Here is a 25,556-nt window from a genome sequence, read left to right on the forward strand (position 1 = left end):
ATAAATAAAAGTCATTGTAATTTACGATGCCAATATCTCAAACCCGCGTGAATGCGAGACCAACTGCATTGCAAATGCTTGCTAATGAGTTTCTGATCCTGCAGGCATGACGTGGGAGCCATGCGCGCTTTTACTCTCATAGGTGTGATCGTGTTTGAAGTGGCTCGGCTACGTGCGGGCCTTTTTCTTGTATACACAACAGCGTGCAACAAAGGCAAGAAGGCGCGAAAACCTGCCCCTGGGCACGGCCATCGTAGGTAAACTGCCTCAGGAGCGGGGAGGAGTACACATTAGTGGGTTGGTAAAGAATTAGTGTACACTTGTTTGATTAAAGGGAGCAGTCCATATACACTGCACAAGATTTTAGGGCACAGGCCGTAATTGACTCGAAGAGCAAGTGGGAATCTACAATTAGTATAGGTTCGACTGCTTTTCCAATTGCCCTTCAGGCAACCTCAGGTCGCTTTAATGCGCCATGACAAGCTGGGAGGTGCCTAGGAGGGCGGGGGCAAATGAAGGCAATACGTGGATTTATGAGGGTACCTCTTCTCTCTGTGGTTGAAGCCTGCCCGCAGGGTGGCAGCAAAGTACAATAGAGGGAGTTGCAGATCGTAAACAAGGAAAGAGACAACAGAACTCATAAGGGGGTTGTTGGACTTGGCCCTTCTGGCAGGTTCACCCCTGAAGTTTTTGCTTGTTATATGTAACCTGGGGATGGTGATTCCCACTCTGAGTGCGTGTGGTGAGAGAGGCCTGCCCTCCCATAGGAGTGCATGGGGAATGTATGTGTCCCTGGTAGTTCCTGATGCGTGGGGTGTGCAGGGTCGAGTCTGGTTTGTGCGAACTCGTGAGATTGAATGCTGCGCAATGGTATATGCGGTATGATTCTGTCTAGTGCAGAAGCGCCACTTTTAGAAGTTGGCATATTTGTGGAATGTGTGTCTGGCGTGTGATTGGCTGAGGCAGGCTGGTGAGCCTGGCTCCAAGAGTCTGGGAGGGTCTGCCCCGGTGGTGAATGGGGTGTTTAGCATGCTGATGTAAGGGGAGGAGTGAGCCTGGGCCTGCTTGTGGATTGACTGTCTGGTTTGAGGGTCCTGAATGAGGCTGGGTTTTCCCCACACAATGATGGCTCCACCCCCTGGGGTGCATCTGATGTCCCTAGCCTGGCCAGTGATAGGAATCCCCCATAACCAGTTCTAGCTGGTTCACCCCCTGCCTGCCCCTTTAGACAAAGGATGTTGTGTATAAAAAGTGTGCTGTGACACTCTGAAAAGGTTCTTGTTCTGACTTGAATCCTACCAGGGGCTGCTGCTGCTTGGGCTCAGGGGAAGGCTTGCCTCCCTGAGCCCTGCCCAGCCCATGGATCCCTGATGGATGCCTGGAGGACTTCTGGGGGAACCCTTCTGCCTTGCTGGGCTGATTAGGGGACTTTGCTTTGGATTGTATTGCATCCCCCGAAGGACTTTGTTGCGGTCTGCTTGCCTTAGCGCCAGAGAGCGCTGTTCCTTGACCCCTAGCGCTTAAGAGCACATTTTTCGTGCACACAGCGCTTGGGAGCGCTGTTTATCTCAGCCGGTGCCCACCCGGCATCTGCCCCAGTTTTGCGAGGGTTTCTGGACCCCAGGCGAGTGCCCACCTCGCTTTATTCCTTTATGGTTCCATTTACGAGGGAGCCCACTCCTTGTTGATTTCCCCCCTCCCTTCCACCCCCCCCCCCCCCCCCCCCCCCGAGTTCACCGCCGCTGCCCAGACCTCCCGTGATGCCTGCCCCGGGCCGCGCTGGGATTGACTGCCGGCCCGGGATTCCCTAGTGACGTTCGTTCCCAGGGCCGCGCCGTGATTGGCTGCCGGCCCGAGGAGAGTACAGAGTCCCACCCACGGAGCCCGAGAAAGCAGGGAGCGGCAGGAGCCTACACCGCGCTCCTATATTGCCTGAGAGAAGCTGCCGACCACCCCCCCTCCCCCCTCCCGGGGCTCCCGAGAGCGAGGGAGAGCCCCAGAGAGCGAGAGGAGGCCGGCGCAGAAGAGGAGACCGGCGCGCCAGACCCGGTGAGTGGACTGAAGGGGAGGAGGGCCGTCGGGGCACATTGCCGGTGCCCGGCCCTCCCCTCCAGACGAGTCCCTGTGTGTTAAAAGGCCCGGATGGGCCCCGAGTGAGGCAGAGTCCCCCGAGAGGGACTCCAACGAAGGCCCCACATTAGTCCAGAGCCCCGAGAGGCTCATAGGCGGCCCACTGGTTTCTCGAGCCCGGAGAGGCTCCACCATTGGCATTTGTCTTTCGAGCCTGCGAGGCTCCACCTCTGCATCGTTGTACTCGAGCCGGAAAGGCTCTCACCTTTGCACATTTGTTCAGAACCTGTGAGGTTCCCACGATGGCCCTATCCCCTACAGCTGCCCAGCACTTCGTGGGCAGCTGCCACGTGTAGGTTTGTTCCGGGCTACCTGCAGCCTGTCCTGACATTGAGACTTTGGGGCGAAGTAAGCCCGAGAAAGGCCAGTTGGCCTGTTGAAAGTTATTGGCCGATGTTAAATGTGATTCCTGAGAGTTATTCTGTGTTGCCCCCCTGCAGGTGCTTCGAATGCATTATGTACCTTATCATTTTTCCCTCTTGAATATCCCGTGCCTCATGTATGTTGCTGCTGGTTAGAGTGAGTTCTAAGCTAGTTCTATGAAGCTCCCAGTTGTTATATGTTCTAATGCCAATTCCATGTTATGTTATGTTACGTGGATTTGTACTGCGCACAGCTGCCCCAGCTAAGGGGCGTCCTGGCGCATGGCAAGGTAACACGCAACAGCCACAAGAAACACAACAGCTAAAAAGAAGGAACCAGGTTAAAATAAGAAAGTTTTAATAGCCTTACGAAAAGAAAAAAGATGTTATGTTATGTTATGTTATGAAGCTTTTGTATAGTGCACAGCTACTCGAAAGGAGTGTCCCGGCGCTTTCCACCTGCAACTCAGAGTAAAAATAACACAACACAGCGAAAAAGAAAGAGGAAACAGAAAAAAAAAGAAACATTAGAACCAGCCTAAAGATTAAAAAGCCATGTCTTCAGGCTCTTCCTGAACTGGAGCAGATTGGCAGTGCTACGGAGCGAGAGAGGAAGCGAATTCCACAGCTGGGGAGTTTTGTAGCTGAAAGAACGCCCTCCCGCGCGGGCCTTCCTCACCCGCGGGACCACCGCTTTATAAAGGGATTCCGAGCGCAAGGAGCGGACTGGTCGATAGAAAGCCAGTCTCCGCCGCAGATATCCAGCCCCTGATCCAAACAGGGCTTTGTGTATCAATGTCAGGGATTTGAACTGAATCCGCTTCCGGATGGGCAGCCAGTGTAAAGCCTGTAGCAGCCCGGAGGCTCGGGCTAGTCTACGCAGGCCAAAAATCGCCCGGGCGGCGGAGTTCTGCACCACCTGTAAACGCTGAACCAGGTAATCAGGAAGGCCAAGAAAGAGGGCATTGGCATAGTCTAACCTTGAGCCAACAAGAGCCTGCACAGTAATCCGCCTGTGCTCCTCAGACAGCAGGGGCAGGAATTTACGGAGCATTTTCAAGATTCCATAGCAGGTGCCAGCCAGACCAAGAATATGTGTTCTCAGCGACAGCTGGTTGTCCAGCTTGACACCCAGATTTTTAGCCACCGAGGAGGACTGTGCAGGAGGACTCATGTCGGACGGCCACCATTGCTGCCACTCTGGATCATCGACGCAACCAAAGAATAGAACCTCGGACTTACTTGAGTTGGCACTCAGACTGTTCCGCTGGAACCAGTCGAAGACCAGTGCAAGACAGTCCCGAATTCTCTCTCCATCAAACTCCTGGTCTTTCCCGCATGTGAAGAGGAGTTGCGTATCGTCGGCGTAGGAGACGATCTGAGCCCCGTATGCCTCCACCAAGGCCGCCAAAGGGGACATAAAGATGTTAAACAGCGTGGGGCTCAACACAGAGCCCTGTGGAACCCCAACTCCCAGTGGCGGCATCTCGGCAGAACTCTGGGAAACCCAGACCGTCTCGCGGCGGCCTTCAAGGAAAGATGTGAACCACCTGAGCACCGTCCCCCTAAGGCCGATGTCATAAATCCTAGCTAAAAGCGCCTTATGGGGGACGGTGTCGAAAGCCGCCGATAGGTCTAACATGACCAGCATAGCCCTACCGCCGACATCCAAGGTCTCCCTGATGATCTCAGTGACCTCCAGCAAAGCCGTTTCCGTACTAAAATTAGGACGGAAACCGGATTGGGATGGGTGGAGCAGATTGTTAGCTTCCAAAAAGCTCGACAGGACGCCGTGGACGTGTTTTTCCGTGATCTTTGCTAGAGCCGGAAGGAGTGAAATTGGCCTATAATTGGCCAGAGCCTCAGCGTCAAGACCCGTTTTTTTATGAGGGGGGTCACCATCGCTCTTTTCCAAGAGCTAGGGACCCTCCCCTCCCTCAAGGAGGCATTGAGAATGGGGTTGACCAGCGGGTTCACCACCGCCGCCACCCCAGCCAAAAATTTGGCGGGGCAGGGGTCCAGTGGCGAGCCAGATTTGAGATTGGCCAACAACAGCCTGGACACATCGCTGGGAACAGCAGGAAAATCAGACAACACCGCCACAGGTGTGTGCGGAGGCCCGCAACCCGCCTCGGTGACGCCGCTTCCATCCTCCGGTCCCTCCACAAAGGAGGCCTGAATTGCCTTAATCTTATTGGTAAAGAACCTGGCAAGATCACATGCCCACGTATCCGAAGAAACCAATGGGGGTGAATGGGAGCTAGGGGTTGTAAACTCCTTCACAATGGTGAAGATCTCCTTACAGGAGTTTGCAGATGCCTCGATCCTCCTAGCCAGATATTCCCTCTTCGCTCCCAAAATGTCCCGATGGTAGGCCTTCACCGCCGCCCTATAGGCGAGTTTAGCCTCCCCATCATACAGAAGGCGCCAGGCCCTCTCGGCCACCTTACATTGGCTGCGAGCCACACGAAGCGCCTCCGTAAACCACGGTGCAGATTGCCGTGCCGCCGTAGACCGGGGGGCTGCCTTAGGGGCAAGATCATCCAGCCTGTCAGTGAGCCGTAGCTGCAGAGTCTCGGTGTAGCTTTCCAAATCACCTGAGAGATGGCAAGGGTGATCCAGAAGCGCCTGCTCGAGCATGTCAGGTGTCACTCTGTGCAACGCTCTTGAGGCCGGTCTAGACAAGGTAGAGGCGCTGTTGTCCAGCTGCGCGCTCTCCAGCACCGAAAATCTGATCAACCTGTGATCGGTCCAGAGCACCGGCAAAGTATCCACCTCCGTAATCGGGACAGACGAAAACACCTGATCCAGGGTGTGGCCCTTCTCATGTGTTGGCCCGGACACGAACGGTATAAGACCCAGCGGAGATGTAATATCCAGCAATTTGGCCGCGTCCGGGTCGTCCGCCACGTCAAGGTGGAAGTTGAAATCACCGGCCATGACACAATGCTGAGTGGTAAGCGCCAACTCTGAGACAGCTGTCTGCAGATCTTCCAGGAAGGAACCCACAGGGCCTGGTGGTCTGTAAACCAGCAACCCCTTCAGAGCCTGGCCCGGGGACAGTCTGAGCGTGAAGGCGAGCGACTCAGCGTTCCCAATGGAATTCAGGGGAAGCACTGAGCAGGAAACGCTCTTCTTCACCACAACCGCCACTCCCCCACCCCTTCTCTTCACTCTATCCTGCCGGAAAATGTTATACGCCGGAGGAATGGCTGAAAAAACATCTGGATTGGAAGATCCTCCAACAACTGAATCTCCACCGGAAGGGAGTTCCACAGTTCGGCTGCTTTGACCCGGAAGGAACGACCACCAACACGGCACAGCTTGTATCTGGGAGTGATAGTGAGAGCTTGGCCCAGAGATCTCCGATGCAGAGTGGGACATACCAGAACAGGAGGTCCATAAGTATTTGAGGAGCCGTACCATTTAGAATCTTGAAGGCTAAACACAGTACCTTGAATTGAATTCTGGCCCTGACTGGCAACCAGTGCAACACTTTCAAAGTACTGGAAACAGGGCAGGATCTGGAAAGACCAACAATTGCTCTGGCAGCGGCGTTCTGCACGCGCTGAAGGCGGGTGACTTCGGCCAGGTTAGCACCCGCCAGGAGAGAGCTGGCATAATCCAGGCGCGATATAACAGTCGCCTGTATTACTAGCTGCCGGGTGCGGGGGTCGAAGAACTTCAGGACCGGACGCAGGGCCCGGAGGATTCCAAAGCAGCAGGCAGCCGTTTTCTTCGTGTGCCCCACAAAACTGAGAGTGGGATCCATCCACACTCCCAAGTTTTTCAATTCCGTCACCGGAAGAGGGGCCGACCCAAGCTCCGAAGGCCACCACCTATCCCCCCAGAGATCCGCCCTTCTACCGACGATCATGATCTCGGTTTTCTTCGCGTTGAGCTGGAGACAGTTGGCCTTCATCCAGCTTGCCACCGCCCTAAGTCCACTCTGAAACCTGGGGGCATCCTGGTCCACATCCCCGCTGATCGTAACCGCTAGCTGGGTGTCATCGGCATATGACACCATGGTCATACCCCACTGCCTGACAACCTCAGCCAGCGGTCTCACGTATAGATTAAACAACGTGGGGCTCAGCGAGGATCCCTGCGGCACTCCCTGTTTCAGAGGATGGAACTTGGACTGGAACGGTGGCACCGCAACGCTGAAGAAGCGACCATCAAGGAAGGACCGGAACCACTGGAGGGCGGATCCCCCCCACTCCTATCTCCTCCAGGCGATGCAACAGGATAGGATGAGAGACCGTATCAAAGGCGGCGCTTAGATCTAATAAAACAAGCGCCGCCGTCTGTCCTGCATCCATCACTGTGCGAAGATGTTCAGCCATGGTGAGAAGGGCGGTCTCCGTGCTGTGTCCAGCACGGAACCCGTTCTGGGTGGGGTCAAGGATGTTAGCTCGAGTAAGGTGGTCGGAAAGAACTTTGTTCACATGGGCCTCCACGACTTTGGTCGGCCAGGGGAGCAGGGCAATAGGCTGATAGCTTTCCGGCTTTTCCGGGTCCAAGGAGGGTTTCTTTAAAATAGGAGAAACCACAGCCCGCTTCCAACTTGCTGGAACCGTACCCGAGGCCAGCGAGATGTTAATCAGGGAGAGTACTGAAGTACGACCCATAAACAGCTGGTCTCTAAAAAGGGCTGGCTTGAGCGGATCGGCGGGCGACCCGGATTTCACCTGCTGAGCCAAGATGTCAAATCCCTCAGATGTCAACGGGGGCAACACATGCAGCAGAGAATCTCCAGAGATGTTACATAGAGCACCTGCCGGTGGCCTAGTATCAGGGAATGTTAAGTAGATGTTCTGAACTTTTTCTAAAAAGAACAGGGCAAGGGCCTCACAATGCGCCGTGGAGCTAGTTGTTGTTGCCGAGGCCTGCTTTGCCACAAGGTCCTTTACCACTTTGAAGATGGTTTTTGATGGATTAGGGCTATTGCCGAACTCCGCAGCGTAGAAAGCTGCCCAGGCCCGGCATATAGCACGATGGTAAGTTTTAACGGCAGCGAGGTAGATGACCTTCTTCCCGCTGTCGTACACCTTCCGCCATTCCCTCTCTGCTCGCCTACAACTGCCCTTGAGTGCACGTAATGCACTATTATACCAAGGGCTTGACTCCCGGGAACTAATTTTCCTGGTCGAGATGGGAATCAGGGAGTCAAGTGCCTTAGTGATCCAAGAGCAGAACCGATCGTAGCCTGCATCTACATTAAAGAGGTCCCAACGGCGCCGCTGCGAGGGCTCTAGGTAGGTCCTCAAGTCTCAATTTACTCCAATGCCGTGTGGAGACCAACCTTGCGGGAGCAGAAGGAGAAAATCCCGGCACGGGGACATCAATGGCCACTAAAGAGTGGTCCGTCCAGCCGAGCGGGGTTACGGCCGTAACTGTGGCCTCTGTCAAGTTCGTAAAGAACGGATCTAACGTATGGCTGCCTACATGTGTGGGATGCCGCACTATTTGATGGAGTTGAAGAGCCTCCAGATCGGCTAGAATACAGCACACCGTAGGGATATTCTGATTCTCGAAATGCAAATTAAGGTCCCCCAAGATAGAAAAATTGGCACACCCCACCGCCAGCGAACTAACAGCATCAGGGAAGGCAGCCCTAAATGCCACCTCGCTTCCCGGAGGGCGATAAACTACCATCCCTAAAAGGGAAAACTGAGGGTTAACCGAAATTTTAAAGACAGCACTCTCGCAGCCTGCGATGTTAAGGGCAGACCAACAACAAGAGAGAGTAGTGAAGTAGTGTGGCTCACTGGTTAGAGGCGGCAGACCCGAGAGCAGAGGACGGCCCGGGACCAGGGTTCGATTCCCGGCGCGGCAGGTTTCTGGACCAGGGTCAGCGGACTCGATAATTCCCTCGCCTCGGTGCCCACTCTGATCAGCGATCACACTCGGCAACTCTGGGCATTAGCTTGCCTCATCTTCACTAACGGCCCCACCAGACCGTCGGAGATGCCTGGTCTCACCCTGGAGATACTCATTAAGGGACCATCTCTCAGGGAAGCCAGGAAGGGTTTCGCAGCGGTCGAAGCGCCTTGGGACCCTACGGGTAAGTAGTGCGCTATATAAATGCCAATACATTTACATTTACATCTCACTGCGAGAGTGATGCCCCCTCCCCTAGTCGATCGATTCAGGGTGAAGACCGAGAAATCAGAGGGAAATGCCAGAATAATAATGGCCGTATCATCGTCCTTCAGCCACGTTTCCGTGATAGCCACGATGTCAGGGGCCTCATCTCACATCAAGTCCCTAACGGCTTGGTGGTGTTGAACTAGGGACCTTGCATTAAAGCTCAGGATACGCAGAGCATGAGCATGAGCCTGACGGTTGCTACGCGAAGCGACCGGTAGAGCCTCCTGGCATATCTTAACCGGAGAATCCACTGCCCACTGGCCACAGGCGCACTGATAAGGGCCACAGAGCGGGTGTAAAGGTGCATGTATACATCTCGGGACAGAACGTCCTAAAAGCCGCAGTGTGGCGGCAGAATATACAATCATAGCGCAATCCCGTGCAGCTGAACCTGAGAATTAAAATACCAGAAATCCGCCGCGCCGGCGCGTCCTTGGCGCAGACGGGCGCAGACGGGCGCAGACGGGCAGGACTCAGGCACGACTCCGGCTAAGCGACGGCGTCCCACTGCGCGATCCTGCTGCGCGGGAGAGGACGACTTTAAGTAGGCGAGGCGATCAGCACACCGAGCGTAAAGACGCTCCAAGATGGCGCTCGTGAAAGATCTAAATAGCCCAAGGCAAGATGGCGCCCACCGAACCAACCCCGGGACCCGGACCCGCCAAACGGCGGTGCGTTAACTCATTTAAATGCAGGTAAGAGGGCAGGAAGATGTTCCCAGGCAAAGCGCCTAAAAACAGGGGAAAAACGAAATTAAAATTACACAAATACAAAACGGGCAGTTTTAAAATAAGCAGCGCAGCAGCAGCGAGACCTGCAGCAAAGCCAGTACCTTGACCAGGCTACTGGTGACGAGTCCGCCTTAAGTAGGCGAGGCGATCAGCACACCGAGCGTAAAGACACTCCAAGATGGCGCTCGTGAAAGATCTAAATGGCCCAAGGCAAGATGGCGCCCACCAAACCAACCCTGGGACCCGGACCCGCCAAACGGCGGTGCGTTAACTCATTTAAATGCAGGTAAGAGGGCAGGAAGATGTTCCCAGGCAAAGCACCTAAAAACAGGGGAAAAACGAAATTAAAATTACACAAATACAAAACGGGCCATCAAGTGCATATTCCTAGCAGTGGTCCCTTGGCCCTGCCCTGTACATAGTCCCTTGTAAATCCTGCCCGTGCCTCTGGCACCTTGTAAAGTGTGTGTTCCTATCTAATGTGTTCTTTTTAATACAAAGATTATTTTCATATATACCTTGTGTGGAGTTCCTTTTGTGGGGGGCCCTGGATGTTGTTGCTGGTGGGTGCGCGCGCAAATACTTAACCTACATAGCCTCCGAGTTTAGCCTTGCTGTTCGCGCCACGTTACCTAGAGGGTGAGCAGGGGTTATCTTGGCGTGTAGCCCCTTTGCCCTGACTTGGGAGTGGTGATCTCTGACTGACTTTGGCGCAAGCCCTGGCCATCCAGGGATCCAATTTCTAACATTGGTGGCTAGCGGTGGGATCTGGACTTGTGTTTGCGCAGTACCACAGCGATAACTGGCCTCACTACAAAACTCTGCATTTAAATGGTCGCAAAGAAAGGAGAGGATTGTTTTTTTTAAAGGTTGCTAAAAATGTCTGTTTCGGTGGAAAATGTGTTCTTGTACACTGTGAGTTAGGTGTCCCTAGCTCGGGAGGGTAGATCATCCCCCTAAGTGCAATGTGTTTTCTGGATTCACCAGAAGGGTGGGATCCAGTGGTGGCAGCGTAATTGTGTTCAATGTGTGTGGTCCCTGTCCCTTCCCTGGAGTAATGGTACCTGTGCCACATGGGGTCAGGTTGAGAAATCAGGGGCAGTAGAAACTGTCTCACCAGTCTGGGAGGGGGTGTGTAGATGAATGTTGAGTGTGCTGAATAATGGAGTGTAAGTTCTCTGAGATGGGGAGCTTGCTGAATCAACGATAAGTGTGTCCTTCCTTACACCGCTGAATGTGTTTGATGCATCATGTGTTCCATACACTGCTGAATGTGTTTTATGCGTCATGTGTCTTCCTTACCCTGCCGAATGAATGTTAAGTTGTATCCCGGTCAAGGAAGCCCTGCTGATTGGATCGCGGCTTGCCTTGGGGAGAGCTGAACACTGAGCCCTGCTGACGTTGTCGCGGCTCATCCTAGTACAAAGGAGTACCAGTAGCCGGAGTTCCCAGAGCTGAGTGACAGGGCAACTGTAATCAGTGTCCTGGCCGGTTTTGTCTTCTAGGGGTACCCCTGTGGACACAGGTGGGGCTCATTTTAAGTAAAGAGACCCTGTGTTTCCCAGAAGGGGTGGTACAGGCCTAGCGGGAATCTTTAGGGTTCTTGACTGAGGGTTGTGGTACTGCCCTGAGAGCAGGTGGGGCCCACCTTAAGGGGAGGGACCCTGTTCTACATGGGAGGGTGCGGAACTCTGGAAGGGGGTCAGAGGAAGTCTGACTACTGTGTATCCGGTGACAAAATAGTTCCCAGGTGGTAGACCAGTGGAGGGAGGAAGTTCCGAGACTGGTAGGAGAGTGTGTTCTGAGGGTGCTTCTCCAGGGAGAGCGCGGAACCTCAGAAGTAGAGGTAGGGTGGGGCATTCTTGCCCGTGACCTCTGGCCAGCCTGAGGGTGCGGACCCTAGGTGGAAGGAGCAGTGGTAGTTGGAACTACACTGAGAAAGGGAGTAGAGAATGGCTATTGTGGGCCAGGGGTTACCATCCCCCCCACTCCGGATTAGCAGGGACCAGTGGTATCTGGGTGGCCTAGGGCCTGGTCCTAGTCGTGGACAACTAAGGAGTACCAGTGGGGTAGCCTGGTTGGGCCTTTGTTTTTTTTAAGTCTGTGCGTGTCTTATGGATCAACGTGGCATAGAACCAGAGGGTGTCCCTGCAGTGCGGGCCGCGTCCGTGTTCTATCGCCCAAAGCAGGGAAGTCCATCACGGTGGTGATTGGTCTGCCCTGCGTTTTGGCTGGAAGGGGGTTGTGTTGGACTTGGGCCTTCTGGCAGGTTCACCCCTGAAGTTTTTGCTGGTTATATGTAACCTGGGGATGGTGATTCCCACTCTGAGTGCTTGTGGTGAGAGAGGCCTGCCCTCCCATAGGAATGCATGGGGAATGTATGTGTCCCTGGTAGTTCCTGATGCGTGGGGTGTGCAGGGTTGAGCCTGGTATGTGTGAACTCGTACGATTGAATGCTGCGCAATGGTATAAGCGGTATGATTGTGTCTAGTGTAGAAGCGCCACTTTTAGAAGTTGGCATATTTGTGTAATTTGTGTCTGGCGTGTGATTGGCTGAGGCTGGCTGTGAGCCTGGCTCCAAGAGTCTGGGAGGGTCTGCCCCGGTGGTGAATGGAGTGTTTAGCATGCTGATGTGAGGGGAGGAGTGAGCCTGGGCCTGCTTGTGGATTGACTGTCTGGTTTGAGGGTCCTGAATGAGGCTGGGTTTTCCCCACACAATGCTGGCTCCACCCCCTGGGGTGCATCTGATGTCCCTAGCCTGGCCCGTGAAAAGAATCCCCCATAACCAGTTCTAGCTGGTCCCCCCCCCTGCCTGCCCCTTTAGACAAAGGATGTTGTGTATAAAAAGGATGCTGTGGCACTCTGAAAAGGTTCTTGTTCTGACTTGAATCCTACCAGGGGCTGCTGCTGCTTGGGCTCAGGGGAAGGCTTGCCTCCCTGAGCCCTGCCCAGCCCCTGGATCCCTGATGGATGCCTGGAGGACTTCTGGGGGAACCCTTCTGCCTTGCTGGGCTGATTGGGGGACTTTGCTTTGGACTTTACTTCATCCCCCGAAGGACTTTGTTGCTGTCTGCTTGCCCTAGCGCCTGAGAGCACTGTCCCTTGACCCCTAGCGCTTGAGAGCGCTTTTTCGTGCACACAGCGCTTGGGAGCGCTGTTTATCTCAGCCGATGCCCACCCGGCATCTGCCACGGTTTTGCAAGGGTTTCTGGACCCCAGGCGAGTGCCCACCTCGCTTTATTCCTTTATGGTCCCATTTACGAGGGAGCCCACTCCTTGTCGATTCCCCCCAGAGTTCACCGCCGCTGCCCGGACCTTCCGTGATGCCTGCCCCGGTCCGTGCTGGGATTGGCTGCCGGTTCGGGATTCCCTAGTGACGTTCGTCCCCTGGGCCGCGCCGTGATTGGCTGCCGGCCCGAGGAGAGTACAGAGTCCCGCCCACGGAGCCGGAGAAAGCAGGGAGCGGCGGGAGCCTACTCTGCGATCCTGCATTGCCTGAGAGAAGCTGCCAACCCCACCCCCTCCCCCGGGGGCTCCCGAGAGCGAGGGAGAGCCCCGGAGAGCAAGAGGAGGCCGGCGCAGAAGAGGAGACCGGTGCGCCAGACCCGGTGAGTGGACTGAAGGGGAGGAGGGCCGTCGAGGCACATTGCCGGTGCCCGGCCCTCCCCTCCAGACAAGTCCCTGTGTGTTAAAAGGCCCGGAGACGCCCAGAGTGAGGCAGAGTCCCCGAGAGGGACTCCAACGAAGGCCTTACATTAGTCCAGAGCCCCGAGAGGCTCATAGGGGGCCCAGTGGTTTCTCGAGCCCGGAGAGGCTCCACCATTGGCATTTGTCTTTCGAGCCTGCGAGGCTCCACCCCTGCAGGCTCTCACCTTTGCACATTTGTTCAGAGCCTGCGAGGTTCCCACGATGGCTCTATCCCCTACAGCTGCCCAGCACTTCATGGGCAGCTGCCACGTGTAGGTTTGTTCCGGGCTACCTGCAGCCTGTCCTGACATTGAGACTTTGGGGCGTCCTAGCCCCAGAAAGGCCAGTTGAAAGTTATTGGCTGATGTTAAATGTGATTCCTGAGAGTTATTCTGTGTTGCCCCCCTGCAGGCGCTTCAAATGCGTTATGTACCTTATCATTTTTTCCCTCTTGAATATCCCGTGCCTCATGTATGTTGCTGCTGGTTAGAGTGAGTTCTAAGCTAGTTCTTTGAAGCTCCTAGTTGTTATATGTTCTAATGCCAATTCCATCAAGTGCATATTCCTAGCAGTGGTCCCTTGGCCCTGCCCTGTACATAGTCCCTTGTAAATCCTGCCCGTGCCTCTGGAACCTTGTAAAGTGTGTGTTCTTATCTAATGTGTTCTTTTTAATACAAAGACTATTTTCATATATACCTTGTGTGAATTTCCTTTTGTGGGGGGCCCTGGGTGTTGTTGCTGGTGGGTGCGCGCGCAAATACTTAACCTACATAGCCTCCGAGTTTAGCCTTGCTGTTTGCGCCACGTTACCTAGAGGGTGAGCAGGGGTTATCTTGGCGTGTAGCCCCCTTGCCCTGACTTGGGAGCGGTGATCTCTGACTGACTTTGGCGCAAGCCCCGGCCATCCAGGGATCCCATTTCTAACAGTGGTGGGCAACCTGGAGAGCGAAGGCCGGAAAGGGGCGCAGCGTGCTAGGAGGTGTAGGGCATTCTGTGTGGCTCATATTAGAAAGAAAATAAATCTGCCCCCAAAAATAATCCAGGCAGAATATAGGTATTATTATAGGATACTTGGGGCCTGGGTGCCAAGCACACATGTGCCAGTACGTTGCTAAGACAGCGTTTTATTCCCCTCTGCTCCCAGAAAAAAACTGCCCCCAATTCGAGTCCTTTCCTGTAATATTTCCATTACAGAAAGGGGCGAGCGACACAGCAACCTTTACCTTGGGTGGTAGTGAGGATTCAGTGGTGCCAGTCTTTCTCTTACCCATAAAAATACCCGGACCCTCGCTCCTGTAGTTCCGCCTCGTTCCGCCTCCTGTTGGTCTCTGATGGTTTGAAGCTAAATGAAGGAAAGCGGATCTGTGGGGTTTACGGAAGGTCTATATGGGGACCCTGTGTCTCTTGAGGAGTAGCTTACCCGTTGATGTGTTGAAAGAAGCGAATCCTTCCATCGACGCACCTTAAAGGACTCCCTACCAGCCCAACTAATGCATTCATGGTGAGTGGTGCTTGGGGCGTACATGCCCTAAACCGGAGGGGTGCATGGAAACACCCCAACACCCCACAACCCCACAACACCCCACAACACCCCACTCTCCCTGTGGGGTGTTGTGGGTGCTGCCGAGCTCTTTGCCAGTGCCGGTTTTCTGCCGATTTTGTTACAGGAACGATTTTGAAGCTATGCTGCATAATCGGCCCTGTAACAAAAACAGCCCCCAGTGGCCCAAAACCGGCCCCCACCCGTGCGGCGCACCGGGGGATTGCCAGGTGCCCGCTACGGCCTGTCCGGCCCTGGATGGACGCTTGTGTTTGGAGAACTGAAAGCCCCATTGACGTATTTGATCGGAAGCCTAGCCACCAAAGCAAAAGGGCTAGAGCGGTGTGGCATAACAGTCAGAGCTGCCTACTTTAAAAATACTGGGTTCAAGTCTCGGCGCCGGCTCAACATTCTGTGATTCTGGGCAAATCACTTAATCTCCCTGTGCGTCTTCAAAATGAATGTTCATCTGGTACTCAGGTACAGAGTTCCATTCCAGCACTTTAGGTCGAGTTCACCCTATATAAAATAGCAAACAAAAATGTGCCCAAAAGTACACAGTGAGCCTTCAAGGAGATTTCTGAAACCACATTGACCATTATAGCGCCGTGATTTGCCCCTAGATATTTGAGGTTTGGTGTAGCCATGGTTAATCTAATGTGATTTTCATTTATTGTGTATTGGCACCCTGGGGGGATTGCTTGGCATCACGGTTCCTGGAAAACAGATGGAAGGTATTGGATAGATCCTTTAAGAAACCAACCGTACAAAGCGGTCTCGCAATCTGATTAACGATACCAGTCTGTCATTATTTTGAGTGACCCTGTCCTCGCCAATCAGGGCTCTTGCAATGCATGCTCCTATAAGTAGTAGAGTAGTATCTCAGTATGGTGTTACATGAAAGTCCAGAAGACAAGGTGTGTAAGTGCTTGAGGCTGTGAGTGGCACTGGACAATAGCTGAAGCAAGCAAATGCTGGTCTTTTTATTACTTTTGATTCCATGAGGTCCTATGGGCAATTGAGAGCATTTCTATCTAGCCGCTGTTTGCGCCATGACAGATCGCAGGATGCCGCGTGGCTTGTGACTAGAGCACTGGGCCTACAAATTCATCGGAAGGAAGAAGGCCTGCACTGAAGCACATACGGAGTGCCCAAGTTATGCAAAGACTATTTTACCATTATGCATGCCATTTATATCCTTGGGAATCTTGCAGATTCCCATCCAGGTGGCCCGTGTAATCTATGTACTGTGCCAATACATGACCGATATTTATTTCTGAGTTTGTATAGCGCCTGGTTACACTGTCAGTGTGTCCCCGCGCTGTCAGAAGAACTAGTTGCTCAGTCAGTCAGACAAAGACGGGGCTATTCTTTAGGAAAGAGGAATGTTTTAAGTTTCCTGCGGAAAATGAGCTCCAATGTTTCCAATCTTAAGCTCAGGGGAAGAGAGTTCCATTTATGTGCCGCCAAAGAACGAAAGGATCTCCCCCCCATTCTGGCTTTCTTGTGTCTGGGGACAGCGAGGAGGCCTGCTCCTAATGAGCGGAGTTGTCTGGTTGGCGTGTAGGGGGATATTTGCATAAAATATTTACCTACATGTGAATGATGCCAACTATGCATCACAGGCTTCTGCAGCGGTTGGAGAATTCCTCAACTTCAATTTTAACTTTCCTTTTGTTTCTTCCAAAGTGACTTTCGTGAATCATATTGATGCTGTGCGGATTCATTTGCCACAATTCACTTCCTGCACAACTTGTGCATTGTCCATTTCTGATGGAGGTCACATGCTTGTTTGTGAGCGCCACTTGACCTGATACTTGTGCACTGTACTTTATCAAACCATACCATGCCATACCATGCAAGGCCATTCCATAACATATTATACAATGACAGGCTATACCATAAAATGAAAGGCCATATTATCCAAAATAGTTTTAAAAAAAATTTTTAATTGACAAAGCCAATAGCTCTAGCATTGTCAAGGTTGATTGGCTTTGCCAATGCTTGTTAAGTCTGCCATTAAATGATACCTTTACATTTTCTAAATTAAATATGTAATATACGTATAGGGGCTTTCAACCAATCCTCTCCATCCAATGGTCCTTTATTGTGTCATTCACATTGTTCTTAGGCCCCCTACAGCATATAGCACGGGGCAATTGGTCAGTCCACCTCAACCATTAACAAACCAGGGGAGTAACACAGGCCCCTGCAGGCCCCGCGGTGTGGGGGGCCCAAAGCTCCAGGGGGCCCCCTCGGCACTGCACTCTGGCCGGGGAGCTCCTGATTGAGCCCGGAGGGGGGCCCTTCTACCTACTGTGCAGGGAGGCCCCTCTCAGTTTGCGTTACGCCAGTGTAACAAACGTGAACATAAGTGAAGGCATATTTCACAAAAAAGATGAAATTTACATGCAAAGTAGTTTCCTTAAGTTCTAGGGACTACTATGTCCAAAAATATATTTTAGGTCTTGCCTAGGCAGGGCTGGCTCGCTCTCTTCGAGACGTGCTGTATTCAGGTATGAACTTGAAGCTCCACCCATTTTCCACCCATCTTTTCAATTGTCTCTTACTTTTTTTTGTAAATGGTGGCTTTTGATTCGTGAATAGACTTTGTAGTCCCTTCTTTGATACCGCCTTTTCTCCTTTTGTAATCTCCCATGAGGACTGCCCCTATAATATGTGTTGCTGCTCGATATATTTTATTAACGGTCTGTGAGCACTATTTTTTTTATTGACTTTCTCCTAGCTACTGGTGCAGGTACGACAAGCTCTCCCGCTTACACCGCGGCACACAACCTAATTTTAAGCTGCGAGGCACTCCGCCTCCATCTTCAACAATGGCGGCTGCACCTTTCTTTTCTTTTCTTTGGTGCGGTTCGTCCAACTACCTTCTTTCCCTTTCTCAAACCGGTCAGTGAGGGTAAAAGTGCACTTCGAGATCTTACAACTGCTGTTCAGACCTCACCCTATATCTCGTGGTCTAGTCCATCTCCTCCCTGGGGAAGTTCTGTTCTGTCCAACAGCTCCACCCCTGCCCTAACTGGCTGTCCTCCTTCCTCCTCTTCCTGGCTTCATTCCCTCCACCCCCCCCCCCCCCCCGACCCCCCCAAGCCCCCCACCCTCCCAACACCAACTCCTTAACACCCCAACAAAGTCTAATAATATATTATAGCGTGAACTTTTTTCTAAACTAAAAAATAAATTAACATCATCATTTATAACGCCAATAGCTTTAACTTTTACAAACGCGAGACCTATTACATTGGAAATGAGTGTTGTTTTTAGTGGTTTGTCTTTTAGATTGATGAGGGCCCAGCAGCTTCCCCAATTACTAAGCTTTTCCAAAAACTATGGCCCAACCAAAAAAGCATTGGCAAAACCAAAAGGCTGAAGCCGTTACCAGATCAATTGGCTTTGCCAATGCTGCTCTAAAAATGTATATCCTCGTATAATTCATTTCCAGTCTTTCGATGTTCGAGGTTCGCAAAAATTTGCTGTGCCTTAGGGTCACTCAGGGTTTTTAAGTTTGTAGTGCCCTCTGGTGGCAAATTGGATTAGCGGTTGCTTTATCTTTTTTTCTTTCACATTCACCGATTAGCCTTTCTCTGCTGCTTTTGTAATATTTGTTCAAAGTAAACCATTACTGTGCCTAAAATGACAACCACTGGCTAATTGTCCATCATAATGCCTGTAAATGTAACTTGTATTTGAAAGCGCTGCGAAGCAGTTCCGGAGGGATTCAGAGCTTGGCAACAGAAAGTGAGATAAAAGCATACCCCAAAACAGATTCTTATTTTACCCAAAATGTACGTATTTCATTTGTTATCTGCTTACTACTACGTTTAGTTTTAAGTCGTTTATTTAACATGCATCATCACAAAAGTAATGTTTGTCACATTCGTTGTACGAAATTCAATTGTGTGACATTCTATAAAGCATTGGTTTGTTATTACACTTTAAAAAAAAATGTTTGATTGAATTAACATGTCAGATTAATGACACCACGCCTTCCCTTTCTTCCAAACGTTTTTTGCTGCCCAAAACTAGGGTTCTGTTCCCTTATTACACATTTGCACTGATTTCGGAGTTCCCTTTAGGCCAGTACATGGTAACTGGCCTCGTTCAACAATCAATGTATGGACTGGCACATCACCACGAGCTTCTTCTTTGTGTTCAACTGAGAGTAAGGATCTTTGGGGGATTTTTTTTGTCTTTTTTTAACTTTCTTTTTTGTGATTTTATTATGGCTTTTAACTTTCAATACTTTTGCCATGAAAGTGCATATAATTTCCCTCGCTGCGACTTTTCATCGTATGTTTTCTTTCAACCAACCTCAAGACAATCCATTTATTCATTAATTCTCCAACCACTTTTTAAAAGTTTTTCATAACATCTAGTGTACACATGAATGTTTACACATAGCCTGGAATAATATGACAGTCGTTTTTTTTTTGTTTTTGACTGGGTGTGGTAAGTTAAAACTTGCAAACACCAAATTAAATTGTCGAACTATATTAAATGCCTTCCCTGGCTGGGTGTGGAGCAAAAGAAAGGAGGTGTGGGTGGTTAGGGTGTGGGGGGCAGACACTTGGCTTAGAAGCATCAGATACGCTGTTATCCAACCTCTGTAATTTCTCCAAATATCTGAAGGATTTTCTGCCACAATATTACATGTGAAATACTTTCTGTAGGTTGGGTTTAAAATCTATTCAAGAGATGGCACAGTTGGCATCTCTGCCTTTCTATCGTGCCGGTGACCTCCTCTCTGGAACACAATGGGATCAGGGAGAAAAGTCTAATGATTAAGCATTATTCTACTGTGAAATGATGCTTACATAATATGCATAAATTACCATTTCTATTCAACTATATACTCTAGTTTAACAGTTTCGGGTATCAACTCTCTGATTAAAAAAAAAAAAAAAAAAAAAATCAAGAAAAAATAATTTTATGTCCTCTTTTTTTTTTACTGCCACCCCCGAGACAGCAAGGTGAGGGGGTAGCAATTAAGGGATAAAGAGGGAGACAATAAGGAGGGAGGCAGGCAAGGGCACAGTTGAGGGATCTCACAGGCACGGGAGGGTAGGAGGGGCTGGGGACAAACAGACCAATATCGAAGGGTGGTCTGGGGTAAGCAGATGGACAATGGAAACTGATCGAGAGGGGCTGGGGCAAGCAGAGGGACAACTAAGGGTCCGCAGGCGAGGTGGACAGGGGTCCGGCAAGGAGGGGGAAGCAGTAGACGAGGGCGACAGCTGGAAAACGCGCACTCTCGTAGAGTGCTTAAACAAAAAAAAATAGTGCCCGACATAATGCGCAGTGGAGGGCCAAAGTAATGCGTCTATCCTTAAGGGGAAAACACACAAAGCGGAAGGAAGCCTATGGAAGCTAACCAATGCTAAACAAACAAATTAGAGTGACAATGAAACCAACCAATGGCCTCTGAGCCCCCTGTAAGATAACAACATTTCTTGCAGGATACATTGCATGCTCGGTCTTAGACAAGACGTAAAACATGAGGTCGAGTAGTTGAAGATCATTTTCTTTTCAAGTTCGGACATCAAAAATACTTCAAAAAAAATCAAACTAAAGATATTAAAGGAGGCAGCTAAATTATGGCTTCAAATCAGAACAATTCTAAATATCTCATACTACAGCCCATTGGCACCGATATGGGATTCACCAGGGACCCCAGATTGTTTAAAGACGCTATGGTTAATCCTCTGAAACAAGCCGACATTAAATACTGGGGCAAACTTTTAAACGGATCAACACTAATCTCCTGGAAAGATTTACATAAGATTTCCAAAGGAACGGTCTCAAAATTCAAGTTCTACCAACTAAGTAGCTGGGCAAAAATAGTCTGAAGTGTGAGAGTGCCAAAGCTAGGGAGCCCAACTTCTTTAAATATTTTGCAGGTACATGTTTTTACCCGATTAATTCTCCTAATTTGCAATTTTAGATTTTGGTAATGCAGTCTTTTATTGTTCACTGTTGAGTTATTATGCACTCATCCAATCAAAACAAACAAAACCTTTGTGTAATCACAATGGGTAAATGTAAAGTTACTAGTCTAGTGTCATTTACAAAGTGAGAAAATGAAATAAAATCCAAAAAAAGGGGAAAACTAAGAAAAATGGGGCAAAAAGCATGGAGAAAACAAAGAAACATGGAACACTAGCAGACCAATAAAGCAATAAAATGAAGTATAAAGAAAGCAGTGACACACAAGCACAGTGGTGGCTGTTCCCTTGCTCTCACCTGTGGGCGCAGACTCAGGTACTCGTCAGACAGCTCCTGAAGCAAGTCAGGACAGAGCTCCACGCGATGGGGACTTTCCACGTATGTTCCATTTGCCTGACCTCCAGTGCCATCATACTCCATCTTAGGGTTTGGCGAAGTGGGCGTGCTCCCCATCGAGCCTCGGCTCACCCTCACTGGAATCTTGGAGTGAGGTGGTGAAGTGACTGGATGGTACTCAATGCCACGGATCGTCTCAGCTGCCTCCATCAACCCTCGTGGAGAGTGAGGTGAGCGAGGCTCCTCAAAAGGGTCTCCTTCCAAATCTAAGGCAGTGTCCAGTGACATATTGGATACAGACATGGTACCACCCAAGCTGCCAGCTCTCAATGAGCGGACAGAGCCGCCATAGCTACCGCAACCCCCACCCATGGAGGAAGTACGAGATGGTCGCTGGAGATCCATTGGCATGCTGCGCGACTTGTCCCGGGACAGCTGAAATAGGGTATCAGGGCGGAGCCGGCGCAGTTGTCGTGGCACATGGCAGACAGACTCATACTCTGAGTCGGGCACACGGAAGGCACTACAGCTATAGCAGGTCTTGCTTCGGCAGCCACCCTCTTGGCAGCAGCTGCTATTGCGTTCAGACCAGCTCTCATACTCTGAGAGCGCCATATCCTCATTGAGTAACATATTGTACTGAACGTGAGGCAGCCCGACGATATCCACAGTGATATCTTGCCCTTGGTAGGCTGGCCTGCCTGGCAGTTCATGGTGGCGTCCATAATAGTGGCGCACAGCTTGGCTCAGCTTGTCCTTCTCGGTCAGAAGTCTCTGCAGTCTCTCTAGGGAAAGGGCTTCCACTCGTGAGATGACCGTGTCGAAGCGGTAGATTCGCTCTAGCACATGGATGCACTTGCTACATAGGAACTCACCCCGGCCATCCCGGGTCACCGTCTGGCCCAATATATGTGATAGCACCACTTGCAAGCTGGCTCGCCCGCCATGGCCAAAGATCCAGCGCCTCTGGTTGCCCTGAAGTCTAACAGCGCATATACGGCAAACATCGTTCATAACTTCTCCCCTGGACTCCATTGTTGGGGGCTGGACTGAAAAGAGAAAAACAAAGAGATTAGGTGCAAGATAAAAAATAATATCAGCATGTCAACAAGTAAATAATGAAGAAGAGTGTTGTAGGGATCACAAAAACATGAGTGGAACAATGAAAGCACAGTGTCATTAGCAGAGGACAAAAGAGGACAAAAAGAGAACAAAGAGCCAGGACCGAAGCATGGAGAACAATGGAAAACCAGACTAGATCAAGAAAACACTGGAAAGAACAAGAGCAAAGAAGAGAGCATAACAAAAGCACAGGAATGAATAACAAGACCACAGAAGTGTCTAACAAGAGCATGAGGTTGGATAACTAGACCATAGGAGAGGCGTACCAAAAGCAATGGAAGGGCTTAAAATAATGCATAGACTTTGCTAGAGAACATGAAGGGCATAATGAGTACACAGGGTCTCACTGGTGCAAGGGGTATTATGAGAATGCAGACGTTTCATTAACGGGGCACCAGCAGGGTATAATTGTACTATAAATGGATCAGAATAGCATAACAAGAACACAAGCAGGAGAATAATTTGCATACAATGCTTACAGCATTATGAAGATCAGTCCCAGAATATCTTTAATCCTATTAAATCACTCAACAAGTTAGTTGCTTCTCAGCAGTACAGGGATGTCTTAATATGCTTCACCACAGCACCTCTCAAAAATCCCTCCATTTCCAATGATGTCAAATTGTAACTAATTGTCTGTTATAAAATATTACGAAGCACTCCTCTACCAAACTCATACTTAATGAACTCCACTACCACCGGATGTAGTCCACAAAATGCTTTGAGCCAATTCGAAAAGTGGTGGATCACTTGCTTGCATTGCCCACCTCCAAAACCACGAATGGACCAAAACTGCCCATTACCGACTTGTTCCAAACTCAAATGCGAACCTGATTGTTCATGGTCTATTGAGTCTCATTACCCATGTATGGAAAGCATTGCCATAATTGTTCTGCAGACTATTCCAATGATGGCAGCTAAATGTCCTCTCTAATCCACTGCTTCACGGCCCTCATTCCAAAGACTACTTCATGGTCAACTTTTACCACTGTCCTTGTACAATCCATAACTACCAATAAATCTAATATCTTAACTGTTTGCCACTGTACAGTCAATTCTTGTACTGCATGGAAATAAGGTGCATCCTTCTAACTGCTCTGCCACTCTATCAACCTGCCGGGATACATTTTGACACCTTGAATATGGCTCTATCCTATTCAATTTGCTGCTTCTATGCCACATGAACCAACATAAACCAACATTGAACATCACATCCTCTTAAATAACTATGCATTATCCAGCCATGTGCTTCTAGTATCGCCTTCACCAAACTGTACTTTGGAGTGTCTCCATGATTTGGGAAGTGGTGGCCCAGGTAACCTCCATCTTCACTCGTTTTGCATTCTCTTCTCCTCACTTCCATACCTTTGCCCTTAAGAATTCTGAACACTAATCTGTTTCTAAAGTCTGCCTGTATGCCAACACATCATCTTGAATGTTTGTCACTCCGTCAATTTCCTTTAAAAACAGCCATGACAGACACCAGCCAAAATTACATTCTCTTATAAGGATATGTGCCCTCTTATATTACAAGAGAAGTTAAATGTTGAGCGATTTTATTCACCAGACTTTGGTAAAAAGAGGCTAATAATGTAATGGAACTTTGCTGTTGGGCAGGGGATAGCTGTTTGCCCATATATTGGCAGTAAATCATGTAGGTTAACACGCATCCTAAGGGACCCATTGCCCTTAATTCCAAGTACTACTGGGACCAACCATGCAGAGCTTTGCATTTCTTCCATGTTATTTTGGTGTGACTTGTACACAAGCTTTCCAGCCCTCTTTCATCTCCTTTCTTAGTGACATGGGTAAGCTGCTAACTTAAAGGATGCTTTACTTAGCAGATGTCTTCAACACAGTCTTATGGCAAACTTTTTATAATTTTTTTTTTTTTTAAAGAGAGACCCAACCTCAGGAAATTTGTGTCAACTGGGTCCAACCAATTCATTCATTCATTTCTTTACTTGCAAAAAATATATTAGGGACGATTTGATCTAAAATACCCTTCCGTTAACCTCTTCCCAAAAAACAATACCCATCTTTCACTATGTATATGATGCCGTATGTCATGTCCTTTGAATTTTAAATCAACATCCACTAGTGGCTTTATTCTCATTTTCCTGGCCCAAATGTCTCTCTGCTGCTCGGCTATCATGCCATGGGATCTAGATTCTGCCATCATCCATACATATGTTCCATTTACTGCTACACCACAATACAGTCTTCTCACATCCACAGAATTACCTGCACAGTTTTCACCTTATACACTTCTCGCCAGATTCCTGGTTTTGCAGGAAACATTAAATAAATCTACTCTATGCCACTGCACTTGGTGCCACTCTACTCTGTGCCAATGCACTCTACACCAAAAGACTAAGCCAATCTACTCTACACCGCTGCACTCTACGCTACTATACTTTACTTTGCAAGACTCTACACCATTGTACTCGTTACTGCAGTCTACTCTGCGCCACTGTACTCTCCGCCATTCTTTTCTGCACCACCGCACTCTAGTCTGCACCACTCTACTGCACTCTATGTCAATGCACTCTATGCCACTACACACTGCATCGCTCCACTCTACGCCACTGCACAGAGACCAATCGACTTTATGCCACTATGATCTACACTGCATTCTACACCACTGAACTCTACTCTAAAAACAATCTACTCTACACCACAGCACTCCATGCCACTCTATTTCACTCTGCACCACTATTCTACCCCACCCCAGTCTACACCACTTTACTCAGCACCAGTGCACTCTACGCCACTACACTCTAATCTACTGTGGCTGTCTCAAAAGAATAATATGGAAATAAATGCTTGGTCTCCCACAAACCACTATGGATATGCCATCGTTGAAAGAAGAGCTGAACCTGCCCCAGTCTTCCACGCAATTAGAGACAGTTCAGCTCATGAAGCCACTTGGCAACATTGTAGGGAGAAAAACAGTCAGTTCTATGGAGACAATCACACTCAAAGAGCATAAAGTCCTTTTAGATCTGAAACTGGAGTATGTATCGGGCCAAACAGATACAACCAATTTAAGAAGCAACCAAGCTAGAGGTCTGCTGAAGCAGTTTCCTCACGAGAGAAGAACGCTCTTAACCAACCCCAGGCTGGAATCCAACAAAGGCATTATTAGCCAGAACTCTATAGAGTGCCAAATACTGATCTCTGAATATTACATGATCACAGAAAAGCTTCTTTTTTTCGTGACATATAGCCAAATCGTGCCATCAAATGAACTGCAGGCCAGGAGACCGCCAATGTAGCCATCTGCGTATACAGAACTCTCGAATACGGAACACCAAATTAGTAACAATTACTTCAACACATGCAAAGGTTGCTTCCTAGATGAGGCTTGGCATCTGATGAGGAAGGAGAGAAAAAATAGCCAACACTATAAAAATATATATATGTTAAGAACAACCCAACGGTATTTTGCCACGTGTTGACCATCTTCTGTGACTAGACCAACACTTTTACCCTTACCCAAACCACGGTCACTCTATTCACTGTAGTGTA

The 25,556-nt window shown here is 49.8% G+C and overlaps 1 protein-coding gene across 4 annotated transcripts in view; it reads right to left on the minus strand.

The window, feature by feature from the left end:
• LOC147717801 (uncharacterized) overlaps window positions 1-25,556 on the minus strand; it is a 139,465-nt gene that overhangs the window by 59,244 nt on the left and 54,665 nt on the right. For all 4 annotated transcript variants that reach the window (XM_086924589.1, XM_086924590.1, XM_086924587.1 and 1 more), the window contains exon 2: window positions 20,865-21,952. In XM_086924589.1, the coding sequence (XP_086780715.1) occupies window positions 20,865-21,938 (1,074 nt within the window). In that variant the 5' untranslated portion in view covers window positions 21,939-21,952. The remainder of the gene's footprint in view (window positions 1-20,864; window positions 21,953-25,556) is intronic.

This window comes from Lissotriton vulgaris, chromosome 5 (assembly GCF_964263255.1).
Source record: "Lissotriton vulgaris chromosome 5, aLisVul1.2, whole genome shotgun sequence".
Taxonomy (NCBI): Eukaryota; Metazoa; Chordata; class Amphibia; order Caudata; family Salamandridae; genus Lissotriton; species Lissotriton vulgaris.